The sequence below is a fragment of the Ranitomeya variabilis genome, chromosome 5, assembly GCF_051348905.1.
Source record: "Ranitomeya variabilis isolate aRanVar5 chromosome 5, aRanVar5.hap1, whole genome shotgun sequence".
Classification (NCBI taxonomy): domain Eukaryota; kingdom Metazoa; phylum Chordata; class Amphibia; order Anura; family Dendrobatidae; genus Ranitomeya; species Ranitomeya variabilis.
In genome coordinates this window covers 659,745,395-659,769,706 of record NC_135236.1, presented here as the reverse complement: position 1 = coordinate 659,769,706, position 24,312 = coordinate 659,745,395, and the positions used below count along the sequence as shown (strand labels likewise).

The 24,312-nt window shown below is 47.5% G+C and overlaps 1 protein-coding gene across 1 annotated transcript in view; it reads left to right on the top strand.

Annotated features, from left to right (window-relative positions):
- The first annotated feature begins 538 nt into the window (after positions 1-538).
- FERRY3 (FERRY endosomal RAB5 effector complex subunit 3) overlaps positions 539-24,312 on the top strand; it is a 43,719-nt gene continuing 19,945 nt past the window's right edge. Inside the window, exons 1-9 of the mRNA XM_077266506.1 lie at positions 539-676; positions 3,273-3,461; positions 15,325-15,470; positions 16,929-17,110; positions 18,653-18,752; positions 19,170-19,291; positions 21,963-22,063; positions 22,159-22,356; positions 23,920-24,048. Of these exons, the coding sequence (XP_077122621.1) occupies positions 3,284-3,461; positions 15,325-15,470; positions 16,929-17,110; positions 18,653-18,752; positions 19,170-19,291; positions 21,963-22,063; positions 22,159-22,356; positions 23,920-24,048 (1,156 nt within the window). The 5' untranslated portion in view covers positions 539-676; positions 3,273-3,283. The remainder of the gene's footprint in view (positions 677-3,272; positions 3,462-15,324; positions 15,471-16,928; positions 17,111-18,652; positions 18,753-19,169; positions 19,292-21,962; positions 22,064-22,158; positions 22,357-23,919; positions 24,049-24,312) is intronic.

Here is a 24,312-nt window from a genome sequence, read left to right as displayed (position 1 = left end):
CTCGTGCTGACGTGGGGAATCACATTACCATGATAGTTTTATCATATAGTGCACATAAAAGAAAACCTAAAAACAGTTGTGAAATTGCACTTTTTTTGCAATTTTAACACACTTGAATTTTTTTTTCAGTTCTACAGCCCATTATATAAGAAAATCAATGCTGAAGTTGAATAGTACAACTCGTCCCGCATAAAACAAGGCCTCACATGGCCAATATTGACGGCAAAATAAAAAAAGTTATGGCTCTGGGAAGAAGGGGGGCGAAAAACGAAAATGGAAAATCGCCTGGGGTTGAAGTGATTAAATGCAATGAAGGGGTAATGTTTGCCCTTTATACTAAAAATGAGACCCTACTTGGATTTTTATATACCGTATATATGATTAAAAAAATATATATATTGCAGCCTGAAATTCAGCTTCCGGTTCCAAAAAAAATGCTGCCTGTAATATCTGATGTGAACACTAGATGGCGGTGTGGAGCTGATCTGGTGATGCGTTCCATTCCACCGACCTTGTTTGGTCTCACTGGCCACCCGTAGTCTGCTCAGGCTCATCCGGAAACATGGCTCCTGTCATCTATTGTTATGAAGAGGCTGTGGACGAGAAATAGCCGCGGTCCGGGAGGAGACGGTGCCCGTAGACTAAACACGGGGCCTCAGCAGCATCTGTGAAGCAGGTACTGGGTGTAGTCAGTGACGGGGAACCCCAGCTGGCGCTGTTCTGCTGCGGGGGATTCATGTTAGTGACGCTCAACCAGGAGCTGTCAATCAAAAGTGGCAATTCGCGGTTATGGGAGCTGGCCACAGCCAGAGGGCAGTAGTGAGCTGCTTAAACAGCCCAGCTGAGCACCTTCCTGCAGGTGGCGATCGTGAGCTGCAGTTACCTCCTGTATTATAGTCCAGAGCTGCACTCACTATTCTGCTGGTGCAGTCACTGCACATACATTACATTACTGATCCTGAGTTACATCCTGTATTATACCCCAGAGCTGCACTCACTATTCTGCTGGTGCACTCACTGTGTACATACATTACATTACTGATCCTGAGTTACATCCTGTATTATTCTCCAGAGCTGCACTCACTATTCTGCTGGTGCAGTCACTGCACATACATTACATTACTGATCCTGAGTTACCTCCTGTATTATACCCCCCCAGAGCTGCACTCACTATTCTGCTGGTGCAGTCACTGTAAACATACATTACATTACTGATCCTGAGTTACATCCTGTATTATACTCCAGAGCTGCACTCACTATTCTGCTGGTGCAGTCACTGTGTACATACATTACATTACTGATCCTGAGTTACATCCTGTATTATACCCCAGAGCTGCACTCACTATTCTGCTGGTGCAGTCACTGTGTACATATATTACATTACTGATCCTGAGTTACATCCTGTATTATACTCCAGAGCTGCACTCACTATTCTGCTGGTGCAGTCACTGCACATACATTACATTACTGATCCTGAGTTACATCCTGTATTATACCCCAGAGCTGCACTCACTATTCTGCTGGTGCAGTCACTATGTACATACATTACATTACTGATCCTGAGTTACATCCTGTATTATACTCCAGAGCTGCACTCACTATTCTGCTGGTGCAGTCACTGTGTACATACATTACATTACTGATCCTGAGTTACATCCTGTATTATACTCCAGAGCTGCACTCACTATTCTGCTGGTGCAGTCACTGCACATACATTACATTACTGATCCTAAGTTACATCCTGTATTATACCCCAGAGCTGCACTCACTATTCTGCTGGTGCAGTCACTGTAAACATACATTACATTACTGATCCTGAGTTACATCCTGTATTATACCCCAGAGCTGCACTCACTATTCTGCTGGTACAGTCACTGTGTACATACATTACATTACTGATCCTGCGTTACATCCTGTATTATACCCCAGAGCTGCACTCACTATTCTGCTGGTACAGTCACTGTGTACATACATTACATTACTGATCCTGAGTTACATCCTGTATTATACTCCAGAGCTGCACTCACTATTCTGCTGGTGCAGTCACTGTGTACATACACTACATTACTGATCCTCAGTTACATCCTGTATTATACTCCAGAGCTGCGCTCACTATTCTGCTGGTGCAGTCACTGTGTACATACACTACATTACTGATCCTCAGTTACATCCTGTATTATACTCCAGAGCTGCACTCACTATTCTGCTGGTGCAGTCACTGTGTACATACACTACATTACTGATCCTCAGTTACATCCTGTATTATACCCCAGAGCTGCACTCACTATTCTGCTGGTGCAGTCACTGTGTACATACATTACATTACTGATCCTGAGTTACATCCTGTATTATACTCCAGAGCTGCACTCACTATTCTGCTGGTGCAGTCACTGTGTACACACATTACATTACTGATCCTGAGTTACATCCTGTGTTATACCCCAGAGCTGCACTCACTATTCTGCTGGTGCAGTCACTGTGTACACACATTACATTACTGATCCTGAGTTACATCCTGTACTATACCCCAGAGCTGCGCTCACTATTCTGCTGGTGCAGTCACTGTGTACATACATTACATTACTGATCCTGAGTTACATCCTGTATTATACCCCAGAGCTGCGCTCACTATTCTGCTGGTGCAGTCACTGTGTACATACATTACATTACTGATCCTGAGTTACCTCCTGTATTATACTCCAGAGCTGCACTCACTATTCTGCTGGTGCAGTCACTGTGTACACACATTACATTACTGATCCTGAGTTACATCCTGTACTATACCCCAGAGCTGCACTCACTATTCTGCTGGTGCAGTCACTGTGTACATACATTACATTACTGATCCTGAGTTACATCCTGTATTATACCCCAGAGCTGCGCTCACTATTCTGCTGGTGCAGTCACTGTGTACATACATTACATTACTGATCCTGAGTTACATCCTGTATTATACCCCAGAGCTGCGCTCACTATTCTGCTGGTGCAGTCACTGTGTACATACATTACATTACTGATCCTGAGTTACCTCCTGTATTATACTCCAGAGCTGCACTCACTATTCTGCTGGTGCAGTCACTGTGTACACACATTACATTACTGATCCTGAGTTACATCCTGTACTATACCCCAGAGCTGCACTCACTATTCTGCTGGTGCAGTCACTGTGTACATACATTACATTACTGATCCTGAGTTACATCCTGTATTATACCCCAGAGCTGCGCTCACTATTCTGCTGATTCTGATCAATGTTTTTTTTACTTTTCTAGCTGAAATCACAATGAAGCCCGCAAAAGGGAAATCCTGTTACACGGAGCGGGATTTCGAGTACAAGTTCAGTGCGGGGTGTCAGAGCTTTGTCCTCACCGTCCCGCTCCATTTTCCAGTCCAGGAGAACCTCGATCACTTGCACGGACGTCTGATGCTCCTGCACGAGCTGCCATGTTTTGTAGAGCAAGGTGATTCTATGGTCGTGTTCTCAGCCAATCGTCTCGCTCCATTTGTGCCGTGAGCCGGAGATTGCAGAGCGCCCTCTCCGTGCCACGTGCTCCTGTGCCGCACACTTCCATGTGTGTCTGAGCTCCCTGTGTCAGCGACCAGAGCCGCCTCTATTGCTGCTGATTAACTGTTTAAATTCCATTATTAATCTCTGATAGCGGTATTTATATTGCACTGTTGTGCGGCGTAATTGTCTCCACCACAACCCATTCACGGGAACCTTAGATCTTCTTCCCTGATGGGCTTTCTTAATTTCCATCTTTTCCCTAGATATGACTTTATTTGGGCACTGTATGGTACCATTATGTGGGTGCTCTGCGGGTTTATTAATTGTGCACTGTGCTGGAGACTCTATGGCAGCATTATGTGAGTACTGCATGATGGGCTCATTTAGGTTCCGTCATGTGGACACTTACATTGGAACCATGGGGCCTTTTTATGAAAACTGTGGGAGCAGTATGTGGCGGTATTAATGGAGTATTTTCTAGATACACTGTGGTAGTATTACTTGCGTACTGTTTGGCAATATTGTTCGAGCACTGTATGAGAGCAGTATGTGATACTCTATGGGAGTATTATCTGCTGGACAGTCTATGGTTGTATTATTTGGCCACTGTTTGGGGGTATTATGTTGATAAATAATACTGTCATAGCGTATCTACATAATACTCTCAAATAGTGTCCAAATAATACCACCAAAGTGACCAGATAATACTCCCATAGAGTATCAAATACTGCTCTTATACAGTGCTCGAGCAATATCGCCAATGGATACTCACATAGTACTAGCACAGTAATATTACTGGAGCACGGTATGATAGTATATGTTACTATATGGTAGTATTATGTTAGTACTCGGATGTGATATTATTTGGTCACTGTATGAGAGTACTATGTGGAAACGCTATGTAAGTATTAAATAGGTACTATAGATTTTAGCACTAAGTTGCAGTAGCGGTATTATGTGAGCATTTTCTGGTGTTATTATTTCCCTTGGTCTGGGGGTATTTTCTAGATGTGAGTACTGAACGGTAATATTATTTGAGCCCTGTGTGAAAGTATTATGATATACTATATGGCAGTATTATATGGTTACTATTTATTCATTTTCTGATGTGAATACTTAATTATATCATTATGTGGGTAAAGTATGGGAATATTATTGCAGCACTATATGAGCAAAGTATGTGGCACTGTATAGCAGTATTATGTGTGTACAATATTCGTTCACTGTATTTCAATATTATTTAGAAACTGTGGTATTATTGGAGCATTGTATAAGCAGTATGTGATACCTTATGGATGGCAGTAATATGTATTTTTATTTGAGCACTAAATAAGAGTCGTATGTCATACCCTATGGCGGATTTATTTGTCTCACTATTTGGTCGCTGTATGACAATATTATGTTGCTCATGTTTGGTGTTATTATTTGAGCATTGTATGAGAGTAGTATGTAATACTCAATGGCAGCAACGTGGGGCACTATTTCCAGGTATGAGAGTATTGGGTGCACAATGGTATTATTTCAGCACTATATGAGTGTAGTAGGTGACCCTCTATAGCAGTATTATTTGGGAACTGTATTGTTATTATTTGAGAATTTTTTAAAATTAGTACACCCTCTATCAGTGTCATATGGGAACGGTATGTTGGAATTTTTGGAACATAGTATAGGAGTATTATGTTGGTATTGTATTGTGCCATTATTTGGTCATGGTTTGGGATCATTATGTGGAACTTTATATCAGTATTATGTGAGTATTGAATGATATTATTATTTAAGCACTAATTTAAGGGAAGTAAGTGATACCCTATAGCGTTATTACATGGGCATTGTATTATTTTATGACAATATTGTATGTAGAATATTATGTGGCTATTCTATGTCAGTATTATGTGAGTACTTGCGTTATTTGGGCACAGTATTGGAGTATTATGTGGCTACTCTATGGCAGCATTTTGTGAGTACTTGCATTATTTGGGCGCAGTATTCGAGTATTATGTGGCTACTCTATGGCAGTATTATGGGAATACTTGTGTTGTATGGGCGCAGTATTGGAGTATTATATGGCTACTCTATGGCAGTATTATGTAAGTACTTGAGTTATTTGGACGCAGTACTGGAGTATTATATGGCTATTGTATGGCAGTATTATGTGAGTACTTGCGATATGAGTGCAGTATTGGCGTATTATATGCTTACCCAATGGTATAATTGAAGAAAACTGAAACACTATCAAAGGTAATGGTGGGGAGCAGACCTCATCAGCTCCCTCAGCACACCCACAGGGTGTCTGAAAAAAGGAATAGCTCCAAATAAAGATTGGTATAAAACAGTGGAGCAAAAACATCCATGACCACATTCTTATTTATATAAAATTAAAACTTTTATTCAATATTTGTACCACAAAAATGTAACAACAATAACCTTAAATACTGCGGTAGGTGCTATATGCACCCCGCAAAAGCAAGGAGGCAACCAACAAAAAGGGACGTAATAATAGCCAGGTCAGCAGGGAGACGCACATGTATATAAATGTGCTCCTGATCTATTCCACCTACTAGAGTGCCCAGCCCAAATAATAAACCAAACAGGATACATACAATGTCTTAGTGACATATGATAGAGGGCTCTGATGCCGAACCAGCATCAAACACTAAGTCAGGCTTACCCATAGTGGTTTCTTGAAAAGGGTTCCCCCTCGTGACGTGGCTCCCCTGGACGCGCGTTTCGCGTTACCGCTTTCTCAGCAGGGTTGGTGTAATGTCGTTCTTGTGCCATTTAAATATCAGAATAACCGGAAATGGAGCCGGCATTACGGCGCATGCGCGGTGACGTCCACGGCTCGTCATAGCCTAGACCGTCCCAGCAGAGAGAGCATAGGGGGAAAACACCTCCCATAGACGTCATGTAATGTTCTCTCTGCTGATAGGGACGGGCGCAGCACAGAACGCTAACCCTGGACCACAGCGGGCATGCGCACGCCTAACATCCATTTTTGGAAGGATAACAGCGTCGGCCATCTTTTCAGGGGCTTACAGGGCTAGATGTCCGAATCCACCATAAACGTGTATATCATAAATCATTGCACATATGTGAGATAGTAGTATCGGGACAAAACCAGGGTATGAATATACCACTGTACTCCAAATAACAAAGTAAAATAAGACATACATTTACAATAATATAATATAATAAGTGCATAAAGTGACCAGTGCATAGTGATATTTCTATTTATAATGCAAATACAAGAAAAACAATTACAAACATAGCATTCCAATCTTCTGAAACAGAACATCCATAGCTCCCATCTTTTTTCTTCTTTCGACACCAAGTTGCAAGGTGATCATATTTTATGGAGATAACAGACATCATACCGCCCAAATGATACCAATGGCCGTTGATATATAAGAAAAATAAAATAAAATACAATAAACACACAGAAAAAACAATCTAATATATAATTGCCTAGAATACTACTTCCTGCAATTTGTGCCAACTTCCGTGGCTTTGTCCGGAGCTATTGTCCGGAGCTATTGTCCGGAGCTATTGTCCGGAGCTAATGTCCGGAGCTAATGTCCGGAGCTAATGTCCGGAGCTAAGTGACGTCACCAGTGTCCTACACCCACGCAGAGCACAGTGGCCCCAGGCAGAGCACAGGGGCCCCAGGCAGAGCACAGGGGCCCCAGGCAGAGCACAGGGGCCCCAGGCAGAGCACAGGGGCCCCAGGCAGAGCACAGGGGCCCCAGGCAGAGCACAGGGGCCCCAGGCAGCATATGGGGCCTCAGGCAGAGCACAGGGGCCCCAGGCAGCATATGGGGCCCCAGGCAGAGCACAGTGGCCCCAGGCAGAGCACACACCAAATCGGAGGCCGAGGGGCCCCGCCAACCAAATCGGAGGCCGAGGAGCCCCGCCCACCAAATCGAAGGCCGAGCGGCCCCGCCCACCAAAGCGGAGGCCGAGGGGCCCCGCCCACCAAAAGCGGAGGCCGAGGGGCCCCGCCCACCAAATCGGAGGCCGAGGGTCCCCGCCCACCAAATCGGAGGCCGAGGGTCCCCGCCCACCAAATCGGAGGCCGAGGGTCCCCGCCAACCAAATCGGAGGCCGAGGGGCCCCGCCCACCAAATCGGAGGCCGAGGGTCCCCGCCCACCAAATCAGAGGCCGAGAGTCCCCGCCCACCAAATCGGAGGATAAGGGGCCCCGCCAACCAAATCGGAGGCCGAGGGGCCCCGCCAACCAAATCGGAGGCCGAGGAGCCCCGCCCAACAAATCGAAGGCCGAGCGGCCCCGCCCACCAAAGCGGAGGCCGAGGGGCCCGGCCCCGCCCACCAAAGCGGAGGCCGAGGGGCCCCGCCAACCAAATCGGAGGCCGAGGAGCCCCGCCCACCAAATCGAAGGCCGAGCGGCCCCGCCCACCAAAGCGGAGGCCGAGGGGCCCCGCCCACCAAAAGCAGAGGCCGAGGGGCCCCGCCCACCAAATCGGAGGCCGAGGGTCCCCGCCCACCAAATCGGAGGCCGAGGGTCCCCGCCAACCAAATCGGAGGCCGAGGGGCCCCGCCCACCAAATCGGAGGCCGAGGGTCCCCGCCCACCAAATCAGAGGCCGAGAGTCCCCGCCCACCAAATCGGAGGATAAGGGGCCCCGCCAACCAAATCGGAGGCCGAGGGGCCCCGCCAACCAAATCGGAGGCCGAGGAGCCCCGCCCAACAAATCGAAGGCCGAGCGGCCCCGCCCACCAAAGCGGAGGCCGAGGGGCCCGGCCCCGCCCACCAAAGCGGAGGCCGAGGGGCCCCGCCAACCAAATCGGAGGCCGAGGGGCCCCGCCCACCAAATCGGAGGCCGAGGGGCCCCGCCTACCAAATCGGAGGCCGAGGGTCCCCGCCCACCAAATCGGAGGCCGAGGGTCCCCGCCCACCAAATCGGAGGCCGAGGGTCCCCGCCCACCAAATCGGAGGCCGAGGGTCCCCGCCCACCAAATCGGAGGCCGAGGGTCCCCGCCCACCAAATCAGAGGCCGGTCCCCGCCCACCAAATCAGAGGCCGGTCCCCGCCCACCATATCGGAGGCCGAGGGTCCCCACCCACCAAATCGGAGGACGAGGGGCCCCACCAACCAAATCGGAGGCCGAGGAGCCCCGCACACCAAAAGTAAGTGCGGCCCCAAAAGTAAGTGCGCCCCCGGGTGCAAAAGTAAGTGCGCCCCCGGGTGCAAAAGTAAGTGCGCCCCCGGGTGCAAAAGTAAGTGCGCCCCCGGGTGCAAAAGTAAGTGCGCCCCCGGGTGCTGCCCAGGCAGCATATGGGGCCCCAGGCAGAGCACAGGGGCCCCAGGCAGCATATGGGGCCCCAGGCAGAGCACAGTGGCCCCAGGCAGCATATGGGGCCCCAGGCAGAGCACAGTGGCCCCAGGCAGAGCACAGGGGCCCCAGGCAGAGCACAGGGGCCCCAGGCAGCATATGGGGCCCCAGGCAGAGCACAGTGGTCCCAGGCAGAGCACAGGGGCCCCAGGCAGCTTATGGGGCCCCAGAGCACAGTGGCCCCAGGCAGAACATGGGGCCCCAGGCAGAGCACAGGGGCCCCAGGCAGAGCATGGGGCCCCAGGCAGAGCACAGGGGCCCCAGGCAGAGCACAGGGGCCCCAGGCAGCATATGGGGCCCCAGGCAAAGCACAGTGACCCCAGGCAGAGCACAGGGGCCCCAGGCAGCATATGGGGCCCCAGGCAGAGCACAGTGGTCCCAGGCAGAGCACAGTTGCCCCAGGCAGAACATGGGGCCCCAGGCAGAGCACAGGGGCCCCAGGCAGAGCACAGGGGCCCCAGGCAGAGCACAGGGGCCCCAGGCAGAGCACAGGGGCCCCAGGCAGAGCACAGGGGCCCCAGGCAGAACATGGGGCCCCAGGCAGAACATGGGGCCCCAGGCAGAGCACAGGGGCCCCAGGCAGCATATGGGGCCCCAGGCAGAGCACAGGGGCCCCAGGCAGCATATGGGGCCCCAGGCAGAGCACAGGGGCCCCAGGCAGCATATGGGGCCCCAGGCAGAGCACAGCGATATTTTGGACCACTGTGCGGTGTTTCAGACCCCCTGTGTGATGTCTGGGGCCCTGTTGTTAAGTATATTAAAGATTAAAGTAACGTATATTAAAGTATATTATAGATCAAATTTGACACGTTTATGAGCACCATTGAGTGATATACTCAAGAATGACATAATTTTTCAACATTTTATGGTTTCAAACTGTAAACACTCAGAGTTTTTTTTACTTCAACCAGAAAACCTTAACGGTTCATAAAAAACTTGACTGTTCAGGATATGATAAAAGTCATAGTATTCTGAATCTTTAACTTATAAAGATACCTTTACATGGGGTGAATATTGGTTCCAGAGAGGCTTTCGGCCGATAATCGTACACATGGCTGGTGACAGGACAATACAATATAAACGTTCAAAGGTAAACACTGATAACATTAAAATCTAATATATAATTGCCTAGAATACTACTTCCGGCAATTTGTGCCAACTTCCGTGGCTTTGTCCGGAGATAAGTGACGTCACCAGCGTCCTACACCCGCTCAGGGTGGACAAAGATATATGCCTTCGTGGTGCGCGGCACTTTTCTGATTGGTTGCCGCCTGCCGCGAGCGACCAATCAGAAATGTGCCGTACTGTCAAGAATTGTCAAGAGCTGGTGAGTGCAGCCATTTTTTGTTCTTTCTTACTATTATTTATTAATTGTATTATTCTTACATTTGAATAAATAAAGTATATATGGATTCTAGACTCCCGATTCTTTAGAATCGGGCTGCCATCTAGTTAATAATAACAAATTAAAATAGGATGGTGACCGTACTCAGGAACACAGAATACAACATGGGCAGAAACCTACCCAATGAATCATTAGCAACTATCTAATTTGCCTCCGCTGCACAGACGGAGAGGGGGGAGGATGTGGCATAATACAGATTCTAGGTATTTTAGAGGAAGGGGGCAAAGCTCAATTTTTCATTTAGCCCCTTGGGAGTTGTAGTATCAAGGGTGACAATCCACCTACACTCGTGTTGCGCAAGTACCTTGGCGATATTGCCACCCCTGATCCCTCCATGTATCTTCTCTATACCTCTTATGCTCAAACCTCTGGGGTCACTATCATGATATTTATGAAAATGTCTTGGCAGAGTTTTTAAAGCTGCCACATCACTTGCCTTTTTTACATTTTTCGCCGCACTGATGTCGCGTACATGTTCACGCGTCCGAATTCGTAACTCCCTAGATGTGAGACCCACATAAATAAGGGAGCAGGGGCATGTTGCATAGTAAACGACATAGGTCGTGCTACATGAAATGTAGTCTCTAATTTTAAATTCCCTGCTCCCATCTGAAGTCTTGAAGGTCCCACATCTAAGGATATTCGGACACGCGACACATGAACCGCATGGATAACACCCTTGTCTTGGGCTACCCACATCCAGGAAATTCCTACTCTTGTTTTTAGCTACATAATGGCTTCTCACCAAATTGTCTTTTATATTTCTACCTCTCCGTTGGGTCATCAGAGGGAAGTCTGTCAAATGTGAGGCCAGTACTGCATCAGTCTGTAATACAGACCAGTGTCTGTTCAAAATCTCCCGGATGTGGTGCCACTGACAATTTGAAGTTGATATGAATCTGACCCCAGGATCGTCATTGCATTTAAACCTCCTTCCTGGTGCCAACAAATCCTCCCTCCGTGTAGACCTAGCTCTTCTATACCCCGCCCTGATGCTCCGGCGGCTGTAACCCCTTGCCCGGAAACGTTCCGTTAGAATGGCGGACTGTCTCTCAAAGCGGGCCTCTGTGGAGCATACCCGCCTGTTCCTCAAAAATTGTCCAACTGGGATGGCCTTAATAACGGAATAGTTGTGTGCCGAGGACGCATGTAACAATGAATTTACGGAAGTTTCCTTCCGATATAGATCCGTTTCAATGGAACCATCCTCGGCAACACATAACGTAATATCTAAAAAATCAATAGTGGTTTTGTGCCAAGAATAAGTAAATTTTAAGTTAAATGAATTTTGATTTAGCTCCTGCATAAATTTGGATAGGCTGGTCTCGCCACCGTTCCAGATCATCAGAACATCATCAATGTAGCGAAACCAGCCCACCACTGGGTCCGCGGCACGTGCCCCGTCCCCCTGGAAGACACATCTCTCCCAGAACCCCAAAAAGAGGTTAGCGTATGACGGGGCACATGCCGCGCCCATTGCCGTACCTTGTAACTGTAAATAAAACTTATCTTTAAAAACAAAATAATTATGAGTTAAAATAAACTCCAATAACTCCAAAACAAATTCAATTAGATGTCCATCCCAGTTGGTACCCTCGAGGAAAAAACGGGCAGCCCGCAGACCATCTTCGTGTCTAATGGATGTATATAACGATTCTATGTCAATAGTGACAAGGATCATACCCGCTTCAAGAGACAGCCCATCCACTCTCCTTAATACATCCGTAGTGTCTCTGACATAGGAGGGAAGCGTCTCAACCAATGGTTTTAAGTAAAAGTCTACCAGTTTGCAGACATTATCACATAATCCCCCTATGCCAGAGACAATCGGTCGTCCAGGTGGGTTCACCGCATCCTTGTGCACCTTGGGCAGGGCATAGAAGGTTGCAATTCTTGGGAATTTAGGTACAAGTCCCTCCATAATTTTCCTAGGGACAGCATCAAACCCGTCCGCCAGATCCAGGATGCGTATCAATTTAGTCATGAAGGTCTGAGTGGGATCCTGAGGCAGGACGCGATATGTATCCTTGTTCCTCAGCTGTCGCATAATCTCCCTTTCATATTTTTCGATAGGCCATATCACCACATTCCCTCCCTTGTCTGCTGGTTTAATTACCACGGAATCAAGTTCCTGAAGTTCCCTTAGGGCTTTCCTTTGGCCCACTGTAAGATTATCATTATAGAGTCTCCTTGGCAATTTGGCCAAATCTTCCGTGACCAGCCTGCAAAAAATGTCCACTTGTGGGCATAAAGACAAGGGAGGGAATGTGGTTGACCTAGGCATGAGTATAGAAGGGAATTTACCTAAAGAATCTGGTTGTTGCTCCTTCAGAAGATCCTCCAACACTGATAAAGCATCAGCTTCCGCCTCATTCAAAGATATATCCCCAAGATTTCTCTGGCCATGTAGTTTTTTGAGGAGTAATTTACGGCAAAATAAGTGGGTGTCTTTTACGACTGTAAAGAAATCAAAATGATTAGAGGGAACAAAATTCAAACCTAGTTTTAGAACCTCAATCTGCGTATTCGATAATGAATGAGAGGATAGGTTAATCACCTCTAGACCTGTGTTCTTGACTCTACGTTCATATAGGGGTGGAGGAGTGAGTTTCCTTCTCTTCCCATTGTATTTACCCTTGGCCGCTCTATTTGGCTGTGTTTTTCGCTCCCTTCCTCCATCCGATGTATTAGAGCGATCAGAGGCTATACTTATTTCATCTGCAGATATTGCAGACGAAATGGATCCTGATCTAATTTGTGATCCTGGGCGGATTTTATTTTTGTTTTTGCCCATCCTCCAACGATAAACTCGATTTTCCCGGTAATCTAAGTTATCTCTTTGTAATTTTTTGGTTTTGGTCTCACTAATCTCCTTTTCCCACTTCTTAAAATCATCATCCAGGTCATTATTTAATTTCTCCAATGCCTCTATAGTCAAATCCTCCTTTATGATATTTTGAATGGCGTCAATCTCTTTTTCCAACTCAGTCAGTTTTTTTGTATCCAATTGTATGAGCAGATCAATAAACCCCCTGGAGCATTTGGCAGCAACAGTCTCCCACTCAGACCTAAATATTTCATCCTCCACTGGAAAAGAGGGGAATATCTGTACACGCAGTCCCCTCGGGATCAAGCCACGGGCCAAATACTGCCCCAAGGTAGCCTTATTCCACCAAAGTCTCGTACGTCTGTGCAGCAGAGACTTTAGCTTAGTGATTCTCTCTCTAGAGTCGTCATTATTCATAGTTAAAACACCATCCGACCCTTCTTTGAAAACCTCCTGCAGCCGAGACAGCCAAGTCTGGTCTCGTGTCCGAAAATCCATATAGCGTTATTACATGGGCATTGTATTATTTTATGACAATATTGTATGTAGAATATTATGTGGCTATTCTATGTCAGTATTATGTGAGTACTTGCGTTATTTGGGCACAGTATTGGAGTATTATGTGGCTACTCTATGGCAGTATTATGTGAGTACTTGCATTATTTGGGCGCAGTATTGGAGTATTATATGGCTACTCTATGGCAGTATTATGTGAGTACTTGCATTATTTGGGCGCAGTATTGGAGTATTATATGGCTACTCTATGGCAGTATTATGTAAGTACTTGAGTTATTTAGACGCAGTACTGGAGTATTATATGGCTATTGTATGGCAGTATTATGTGAGTACTTGAGTTATTTGGGAGCAGTATTGGAGTATTATGTGGTTACTCTATGGCAGAATTATGTGAGTACTTGCGATATGAGTGCAGTATTGGCGTATTATATGCTTACCCAATGGTAGTATTATGTGACTACTTGAGTTATTTTGGTGCAGTATTGGAGTATTATATGGTTACTCTATGGCAGTGTTCCCCAAGTCCGGTCCTCAAGAGCCACCAACAGGTCATGTTTTCAGGATTTCCTTAGTATTGCACAGGTGATAATTGCGTCACCTGGACAGGCAGGCATTCAATGACCTGTGCAATACTAAGGAAATCCTGAAAACATGACCTGTTGGTGGCTCTTGAGGACCAGACTTGGGGAACACTGCTCTATGGCATTATTATGTGAGTACTTGTGTTATTTGGGTGCAGTATTGGAGTATTATGTGGCTACACTATGGCAGTATTATGTGAGTACTTGTGTTATTTGGGTGCAGTATTGGAGTATTATGTGGCTACACTATGGCAGTATTATGTGAGTACTTGCATTATTTGGGCGCAGTATTGGAGTATTATGTGGCTACTCTATGGCAGTATTATGTGAGTACTTGTGTTATTTGGGCGCAGTATTGGAGTATTATATGGCTACTCTATGGCATTATTATGTGAGTACTTGCATTATTTGGGCGCAGTATTGGAGTATTATATGGCTACTCTATGGCAGTATTATGTGAGTACTTGTGTTATTTGGGCGCAGTATTGGAGTATTATATGGCTACTCTATGGCAGTATTATGTGAGTACTTGCATTATTTGGGCGCAGTATTGGAGTATTATGTGGCTACTCTATGGCAGTATTATGTGAGTACTTGCATTATTTGGGCGCAGTATTGGAGTATTATGTGGCTACTCTATGGCAGTATTATGTGAGTACTTGCATTATTTGGGCGCAGTATTGGAGTATTATGTGGCTACTCTATGGCAGTATTATGTGAGTACTTGTGTTATTTGGGCGCAGTATTGGAGTATTATATGGCTACTCTATGGCAGTATTATGTGAGTTCTTGCATTATTTGGGCGCAGTATTGGAGTATTATGTGGCTACTCTATGGCAGTATTATGTGAGTACTTGCATTATTTGGGCGCAGTACTGGAGTATTATGTGGCTACTCTATGGCAGTATTATGTGAGTACTTGCATTATTTGGGCGCAGTATTGGAGTATTATGTGGCTACGCTATGGCTGTATTATGCGAGTACTTGCGTTATTTGGGCGCAGTACTGGAGTATTATATGGTTACTCTTTGGCAGTATTATGTGATTATTATGTATGACTCTGTGCAGCTTTCATCCTGTGAAAGTCGTACTAAATTAATTTTTCATTGAGTCTTTTTTCTGCTCTCTTTCCAACAGATCTAAAGAAATGTCTGACCCGGTTTGTCGAGGAAGAAACCATTAAAGATTTTGACAGAGAAGCGGAGGAGGCGCTGCAGGCGGTGAGCACCGGGCAGGTGGATGCCGGCACCTTGGCCAATGCCTGGATGAAATCCTATAAGGAGGTGAGAAATAAGAGGCTAAAATATCTGCCCAGATCTCTGCTCGCTGCGGCATATGGTAACATTCAGTTTTGTATATGCACTCGGTGACACAGCTGCAGTTTGTTGCAGTGTGTCAGTGCAGGCTGGAGCTATTAGGCTGGAGATCGGAGAGTGTGATGCTGATGAGAGCGGCACTATGTCAGGACCGGAGCCTCAGGTGTAGAAATTAATGGATTATCCCCAAAATATCTCTCATCGTTGGAACGGGGATAGTTTACTGATTGCCCTGGGACTGATCACTGATCAGATAGAGCTGAGGTGCTCGTGCTGAGACGGGGCAGAGGTGGGCATGCTCGGATGGGGTTGCAGGTGGGCATGCTTGGATGGGGCAGAGGTGGGCACGCTCGGATGGGGCAGAGGTGGCCAAGCTTGGATGGGGCACAGGAGGGCAAGCTTGGATGGGGCGGAGGTGGCCAAGCTTGGATGGGGCAGAGGAGAGCAAGCTCGGATGGGGCGGAGGTGGGCACGCTCGGATGGGGCGGAGGTGGGCACGCTCGGATGGGGCGGAGGTGGGCACGCTCGGATGGGGCGGAGGTGGGCACGCTCGGATGGGGCGGAGGTGGGCACGCTCGGATGGGGCGGAGGTGGGCACGCTCGGATGGGGCAGAGGTGGGCACGCTCGGATGGGGCGGAGGTGGGCACGCTCGGATGGGGCGGAGGTGGGCACGCTCGGATGGGGCGGAGGTGGGCACGCTCGGATGGGGCGGAGGTGGGCACGCTCGGATGGGGCGGAGGTGGGCACGCTCGGATGGGGCGGAGGTGGGCACGCTCGGATGGGGCGGAGGTGGGCACGCTCGGATGGGGCGGAGGTGGGCACGCTCGGATGGGGCGGAGGTGGGCACGCTCGGATGGGGCGGAGGTGGGCACGCTCGGATGGGGCAGAGGTGGGCACGCTCGGATGGGGCGGAGGTGGGCACGCTCGGATGGGGCGGAGGTGGGCACGCTCGGATGGGGCGGAGGTGGGCACGCTCGGATGGGGCGGAGGTGGGCACGCTCGGATGGGGCGGAGGTGCTCACAGGTTCTGGTCGCTGGACTGGGGGGTAGTGAGCATGAGAATAGGAATCGCTGCACCTATCACACATTTATAGCGTGTCTGCGGGGTGAATGCCCCTTTATCATTGGACCTACACTCCGGTGCTATGGACATATCGTCCTTTTCAGAGTTCTCAGGGAGCAGCAATAAACATAAACTGGTTTTATTTGGACGGGTGCTGTACAGGAGGATGACAAGTAGGGGGCAGTAGAGTGCTGTGGAAGAAAGGTGATCTGTCCTTATACAGCTTCCAGAATGCAGGAGGTGATGGTGATCGACCTCTATAGGGGGGCTATAAATCGGATCAGATGGTGGGGTTAGGGTTTTCGGGTCCTCCGCTATCGATACGTTATGAAACTTCTCCCCCCCCCCCCCCCCCCCGCAGACGACACTGGAGCACGCCCGACCTGAGGAGCCCAACCGGGACGAGGATTTCGCCGACATTTATCACGATCTCATCCACTCCCCGGCCTCCGAAACTCTTCTAAACCTGGAGCACAACTACTTCGTCAGCATCTCGGAGCTCCTGGGAGAAAGAGACGTGGAGCTGAAGAAGTTACGAGAGAGGTGACTTTATATATTAAAGGGGTTGTCCACTTTTGGGGACTTTTTTTTCTTAAATGCATGCATGTGGGGCTTAAGTCATTTGTACAATTGGGCTTCATTAATAATTTGCCACCATTTACCTTCTATAGCACCTTTGTTGCCCTGTCTATTGCTGGCTGCAGAAGGAGCTAACTGAGAATCCGGCAGAGAGCTCATTCAGATTAATGACAAAGGAGTCAGTAACTCTTTTATCTTTTTCTGAGCTCCTCTCATCTGATTTGTGACCTCAGCAAAGTTGAACGTGCAGCAAAACAAAGACCCTGTAAAAGCCAAACAGCAAAATTTGTGATGAAACCCAATTGCAAGAATGGTTTTTAGCCTCAAATGCATGCACTTAGGTATATAAAACATATTGTCCTCAAAGGGGCGCAACCCATTTAAGCCACTGATTTGATTAAACACCATTGTTATCCTAGTATGACCAGGATGAAGTTGAATTATACATTTTTTGTCTGTTTGCAGCCGCCACTAGGGGGAGCTTCCTCCATAGAGATACGTGATAAGATCCTGTCTGCGGCCTCCACTAGGGGGAGCTCCCTGTATACAGAGATACATGATAAAATTTTCTGCAACCACCACTAGAGGGAGCTTCCTTCATAGAGATACATAAGTCTCTTTCTGCAGCCACCACTAGAGGGAGCTCTTGTATACAGAGATACATGATAAGACTCTTTCTGCAGCCACCATTAGAGGGAGCTTCCTCCATAGAGATACATGATAAGATCCTGTCTGCAGCCTCCACTAGGGGGAGCTCCCTGTATACAGAGATACATGATAAGATTTTCTGCAGCCACCACTAGAGGGAGCTTCCTCCATAAAGATACATAAGACTCTTTCTGCAGCCACCACTAGAGGGAGCTCTCTGTATACAGAGATACATGATAAGACTCTTTCTGCAGCCGCCACTAGAGGGAGCTTCCTTCATAGAGATACATAAGGCTCTTTCTGCAGCCACCACTAGGGGGAGCTTCCTTCATAGAGATACATAAGACTCTTTCTGCAGCCACCACTAGGGGGAGCTTCCTTCATAAAGATGCATGATATGCCTTTTTCTTCTGTAGAGTTACATGATAAGATTCTGTTTGCAGACACCACTAGGAGGAGCTCCTACGATAGAGATACATGAGAAGATTCTATCTATTTCTTTGCAGCCACCACTAGGGGGAGCTTCTACCGTAGAGATACATGACAAGACTTTCTGCAGTCACCACTAGGGGGAGCTTCTTGTATAGAGCTACATGATAAGATTTTATCTATTCACAGCCACCACTAGAGGGAGCTTCCTCCATAGAGATACATGATACGTCTCTTTCAGCAGCCACCACTAGGGGGAGCTCATTGCACATGCTTTTTAATAAGTCATTGTCTACAGTGAGCTCCCTCTAGTGGTGACAGCAGGCAGATAAATTATTATGGGTGAGCTCTGTATTAGAAACCCCCCTCTGGTCATTACTTGGATATATATATCAAATAGTGAAATAATCGCCAATGTTTTCCCCACAGACAAGGCTCAGAGATGAATAAAGTGATGCAAGAATTGGGAAAGTCACTAAGTGACCATGACGTTAACTCAGTGGCTGCTCAGCATTTCGAGTCTCAGCAGGTAACTATCACCAGGGCGTCCTTTGCCTCCACCAGGACTACCCTCGCCCCTGGGTCTTATTTGAGCAGGTGGACATCATAGATACTTTGGACCTATGTATACTGGATAGATGCTCAATATCATGAGCCCGGTCAGCTGTAATCACAGGTGACTACAATCCTGGGGAAGTAAACCCCTAAGATCCCACAGTCGACAGCGACCATAGCATCTACGCGGTCAGACACCCCCTTTGCCCCTCACTACATAATTACAGATGCCATTTGCTTTCCATTGCAGCCAGGGCCCACCATGGCGACACACAAAAAAAACTGCCCCTATGTGATAAATTAGGCTCTGTCCTTAGGGGGTTAAAATACCGAATGAAAGTCGATCATCCTGATGAAGAACCGTTCATGTCTTCATACATTATCTCTCCAGATTCTAGAAAATAAATGGAGCACAGAGCTGAAACAGCTCTCCACAATCCAGAAGCTGGAATATCAGGAGTGGGTGATAAAGCTGCACCAGGACCTCAAGAACCCAAATAACAGCTTTATCAGGTGAGCGCAACGAGGAAAAGGGGCAGGAGTACAAGGTCAGTCTGGGGAGGACAGCACCTAGTGCAGGCACAAGTAAGTAATGGGGGCAGGTCTGTATCTGTATATGGGAAGCTGGGCAGGTCTGTATCTACGTGAAGTGGGGGGCAGGTCTGTATCTACGTGAAGTAGGAGTGGGTATTTCTTTACAGGAAGTGGGGCGGGTCTATAGCTCTATGGGAAGCAGGAGTGGGTCTTTCTCTCTTTGCAGGAAGTGGGGCGGGTCTGTATTTCTACGGGAAGTGGGGCGGGTCTGTATCTACGTGAAGTGGGGCGGGTCTGTATTTCTACGTGAAGTAGGAGTGGGTATTTCTTTACAGGAAGTGGGGCGGGTCTATAGCTCTATGGGAAGCAGGAGTGGGTCTTTCTCTCTTTACAGGAAGTGGGGGTGGGTCTTTATCTTTCTACAGGAAGTGGGGGTGGGTCTTTATCTTTCTACAGGAAGTGGGGGCGGGTCTTTATCTTTCTACAGGAAGTGGGTGCGGGTCTTTGTCTCTGTTACAGGAAGTGGGGGTGGGTCTTTGTCTCTGTTACAGGAAGTGGGAGTGGGTCTTTGTCTCTGTTACAGGAAGTGGGAGGGAGTCTTTGTCTCTATTACAGGAAGTGGGGGGGTCTTTGTCTCTATTACAGGAAGTGGGGGCGGGTCTTTGTCTCTGTTACAGGAAGTGGGAGTGGGTCTTTGTCTCTGTTACAGGAAGTGGGGGGGTCTTTGTCTCTGTTACAGGAAGTGGGAGTGGGTCTTTGTCTCTGTTACAGGAAGTGGGAGTGGGTCTTTGTCTCTGTTACAGGAAGTGGGGGGGTCTTTGTCTCTATTACAGGAAGTGGGGGCGGGTCTTTGTCTCTATTGCAGGAAGTGGGAGTGAGTCTTTGTCTCTATTACAGGAAGTGTGGGCGGATCTTTGTCTCTATGACAGGAAGTGGGAATGGGTCTTTATCTCTTTACTGGAGTTTGCGGGGTCCTTATCTCTATAGGAAATGGGGGCGGGTGTTTGTACATGAAGTGGTGGGTGGGGCTTTATTTTTATACAGGAAGTGAGGGAATGTCTATCTTTCTATAGTAAGTGGGGACGGGTCTTTCTGCACCGGAATTGGGGCTTTATTTTTGTATGGTAAGGGAGGGCGGGTCTTTATTCTTTTACGGGAAGTGGAGGTGGATCTCCGTGACTACAGGAAGTGGTGGGTGTGACTTTATCTTACTGCAGGAAGTGTGGAGTGGTATTTATTTCTCTATCGGAAATGTAAGCGGATCTTTATTTCTCGAGGAGGTGGTGGGTGTGACTTTATCTCTCTAGAGATAGTGGAGGTGGGTCTTTAATGAGGGTAGATTTGTCACTGTACAGGAAGTGGTGAGTGTGGCTTTATCTCTCTACAGGAAGTGGAGGCGTGTCTGTGACTACAGGAAGTGGGGGGGTGTTTCTGCAGGAAGTGGTGGGTGTGGCTTTATATCTCTGCAGGAAGTGGGGCGTGTCTGGATACGGGAAGTGGTGGGTGTGGCTTTATCTCTACAGGAAGTGGGGGCAGGCCTGTGTGACTACAAGAAATGGTGGGTGGGGCTTTATCTTTACAGGAAGTGGGCTCTGGTCTTCTCTCTGCTCCTGCTGTTTTGAGTTGCCAAATTGCATGCAGACATAACAGAGAGGCGGGCTTTTAGTTCAAGGAAAGAAAGCCATTGAACAATGGTAATGGTAGTGCATGCTGAGAAGTGAAAGGAAGCTCCAGCTCATATTGTGCTGGTAGAATGCCAATGAAGAGGATCCGCCCACTGAAAAAAAAAAGAGTGGATGACAAGTTATAGAGCAAGAGATTTTGAAAATTAGTTTTAACTTGTATAGGGATGAGGGCATCCCATGTGTCCCACGCTGCCCAGGAGCAGGGGCTTCACTGTCAAATGACAACCAAGCTCCTGATCCAAGGACCAGGATGAGAGAAACCTCCAATTCACTGTTTAACCCTTTGATTGTCACGGTTTGCTGTAACTGCAGCACAGAGAGGCTTCCCCTTAAAAAAAAAAAAAAAAAAGAAAGAAACTTAAATGTATATATTTGGGGCTAACATTCATTTTTGTAGCTCCCTAGCACCGTACACTAGATAGTGGCCAGCCCTGGTACTGCAGCTCAGCTCCTATTGAAGTATATGAGATCTGAGCTGCATGCAATACCTGAGAACACCACTATATGGTGTATTGAGCAGTGCTGGTCTGGCTCTGTATACCTCCAGTGGCCATAGGACCTGCTTACATCTGATCGGTGGGGGGCTCCAGGTGTTGGACCCCCACTGATCTGATATTGATAACTAGTCCTATGACTTTTAGACCTTAGGCCTTATTCACCTTGGGGTCCAAGGTTTCTTGTACGTGACAAAAAAGAAAAATCACAGACGTGAATGACACGGATAGGACTCGTATGTAGACACGGACATCCGAACGACGCCTTAGAGCGAGCTCACTGATGGATTCTCAGTTTACTCACTCCGCAGACGGCCATAAAGGGTAACAATTTTTTTACGGAAAACTAATTTTTTGCCTTTAGCAAACTGAAAAACTGTCCCCCCAAAATGTGGACAATCCTTTTAAGTTATTACCTCTGTGAGACTTGCATATGAGAAGTCACATCCTCGGGCGTCTCTTCCTTCGTAGTGACGAAATCAAAGTGCAACCGAACCGTTTTCAGGAATCGACAGGTCACCCCCTGTACGAGGAGCGCGAGCAGATGGAGGAGAGCTTCACCATACACTTGGGTAAGGGCTATTATGACTCCCTAATGACTCCACAACCTGGAGAGAAGTCCCCGGTGGTCTGACGGCAGTCGCATCCCTCCTCGCCTTCCCTCCAGGTGCTCAGCTGAAGACCATGCACAACCTGAGGCTGCTGCGGGCCGACATGCTGGACTTCTGCCGACACAAGCGCAACCACCGCAGCGGCGTGAAGCTGCACCGTCTGCAGACCGCCCTGTCCCTGTACTCGGGCTCGCTGTGCGGCCTGGTCCTGCTGGTGGACAACCGCATCAATTCCTACAGCGGCGTCAAAAGAGGTAAGGAGATGTGTGCCCCCCCCTCTATTAAAAAAAAAATGACCCCTTCATTACCGCCAGGCGGTTTTTTATTTTCCATTTTTTTTGTTCTCCCCTGAACCTGCGATCAGTTGATGGCTATATACATATTGCACACTGATCTCTTTTATGGGAGCACAAAGATGACGGAAGGGTCATTCGGTAGGACAACCCGTCGCAAGATCGAAGGAGCTGGAACAATTGTGCCAAACAATTACACACCTTGTCAGCGGCATTTAAGTGGTTAAACGGCAGTAATAGGAGCTTTGGCTGCTCTTCGAGGCAGCTGGCACCCGCACCCGAGATGTGACAGGAAGGGGTTAATCAATAGATTTCTGGCTGCCTGTAGTCACCATTAGCTGGCGCTTTAGAGCTCACTGCCGGCTGTGTTTTTAAAGGGATTCTGTGGGTAGGATGAACCCTCCTAAACCGCCCACATGAGCCTTTAGGTCATAGGAAGCTGAATAAAACGATACCTTGATATCTGCGATCCGATGTCTTATTCCAGAGAAATCCACATTTTAATTTAATATTCATATTAAGATCTATGGCCCGGATAGAGATCTTGCCGAGAGTCTACCTCTGGGGATCTGTACTTTTTCCTCCAGTATCACGTTGACCAATCATAAGCAGGCGGCAACATGCAGGAGAACAAGAACACACCCCCTACAATAGCTCAGAGCAGGTTTCTCAATGTGAGACCTGTCTGATCTGCTCACTGCATCACACTGTGTGTGAATGCAAAGTGTCGGGCAGAAATGAGTTTGATTACTAACACTTCTCCGTTATTCTTCATGGCAGCCTGAGTGGGGGGAGGGACAGTACAGCAGAGCTGACAGCACTGTGGGAGGAGAGATGCTAGAAGTACCTGGACCCATTGAAGCGATAACTCACGAAAGACCATACACCTCCTTCTCTCCTTGCATGCCTCCTTGAACCTACACGTCCTCCTGTTCTTGCACACACCGCAAATGGTGAAATAAAGCACTGAATATTTGTGTTCAACTGGATGAGTGACGCTGTTTTTCTCCTATTTTGGCGATTCAGAAGTATTTGTAATGAGACAAAGCTCAGCTCTGCTGTACTGCCTGTTTTCCCCCAGCCTGACTGCTTTGACAAAAGCTGATGAAGTGTTGGTAATCACACTCTTCTCTGCACTGCTCTGCAGTGGAACCAGTATGGAGATGAGGCCATCTATCTCATAGGGTATGGTAGTTCTCACGAAAACAGACCAAAAGAAAATGCTGATGAGAAGTGGGACTAAGCTGGGTGGACACATGGAGCACATTTTAATTATTATGCAGCTATCAATTCTGCAATTTGCTTTTGTGTAGCAAATGCCTACATTTATGTACAGAACATCTATATTCATGAAGGGTGTAAATATACGAACACTCCAGCAAACCCATGGAGATTCTTGGAAAACACAAACCTGTATATTTCCCTTCATCTGTATCTTAGAAAACGTGTTGTTATTTTCTGCTTTTATAGTATTTACTATTTATTGTATACTTTTATCAATTGCTTTTTTTGTTATCCATGCAGATTTTGCCACAGTCTGCCAGGAATGCACCGACTTCCATTTCCCGCAGCTGGAGGAGCAGTTGGATGTGGTGCAGCAGGTGGTGCTGTATGCCAGAGCTCAGAGGAGCCAAAAGGCGAAACATCAGCAAGGTCAGCGGGGTTATATGGGGATGGTGACATCATTGTGCCCATGGTACCTGGCTCATCAGGTCCCATATTACATAGTGGACTGCAACATAATGAACACTGCAAACACATCTAATGTAATGGAGACCTCGCAAAAAATAAGGGTTTTATTTATCAAACCTTTGTAATGTAAAACCCCTTTAAAGAGATTGTCCATCTCTGGCTATTATTTTTTTTTTATTGCTTAAATGTACGTATTGGGGGCTAAAAATCATTTTTGCAATTGAG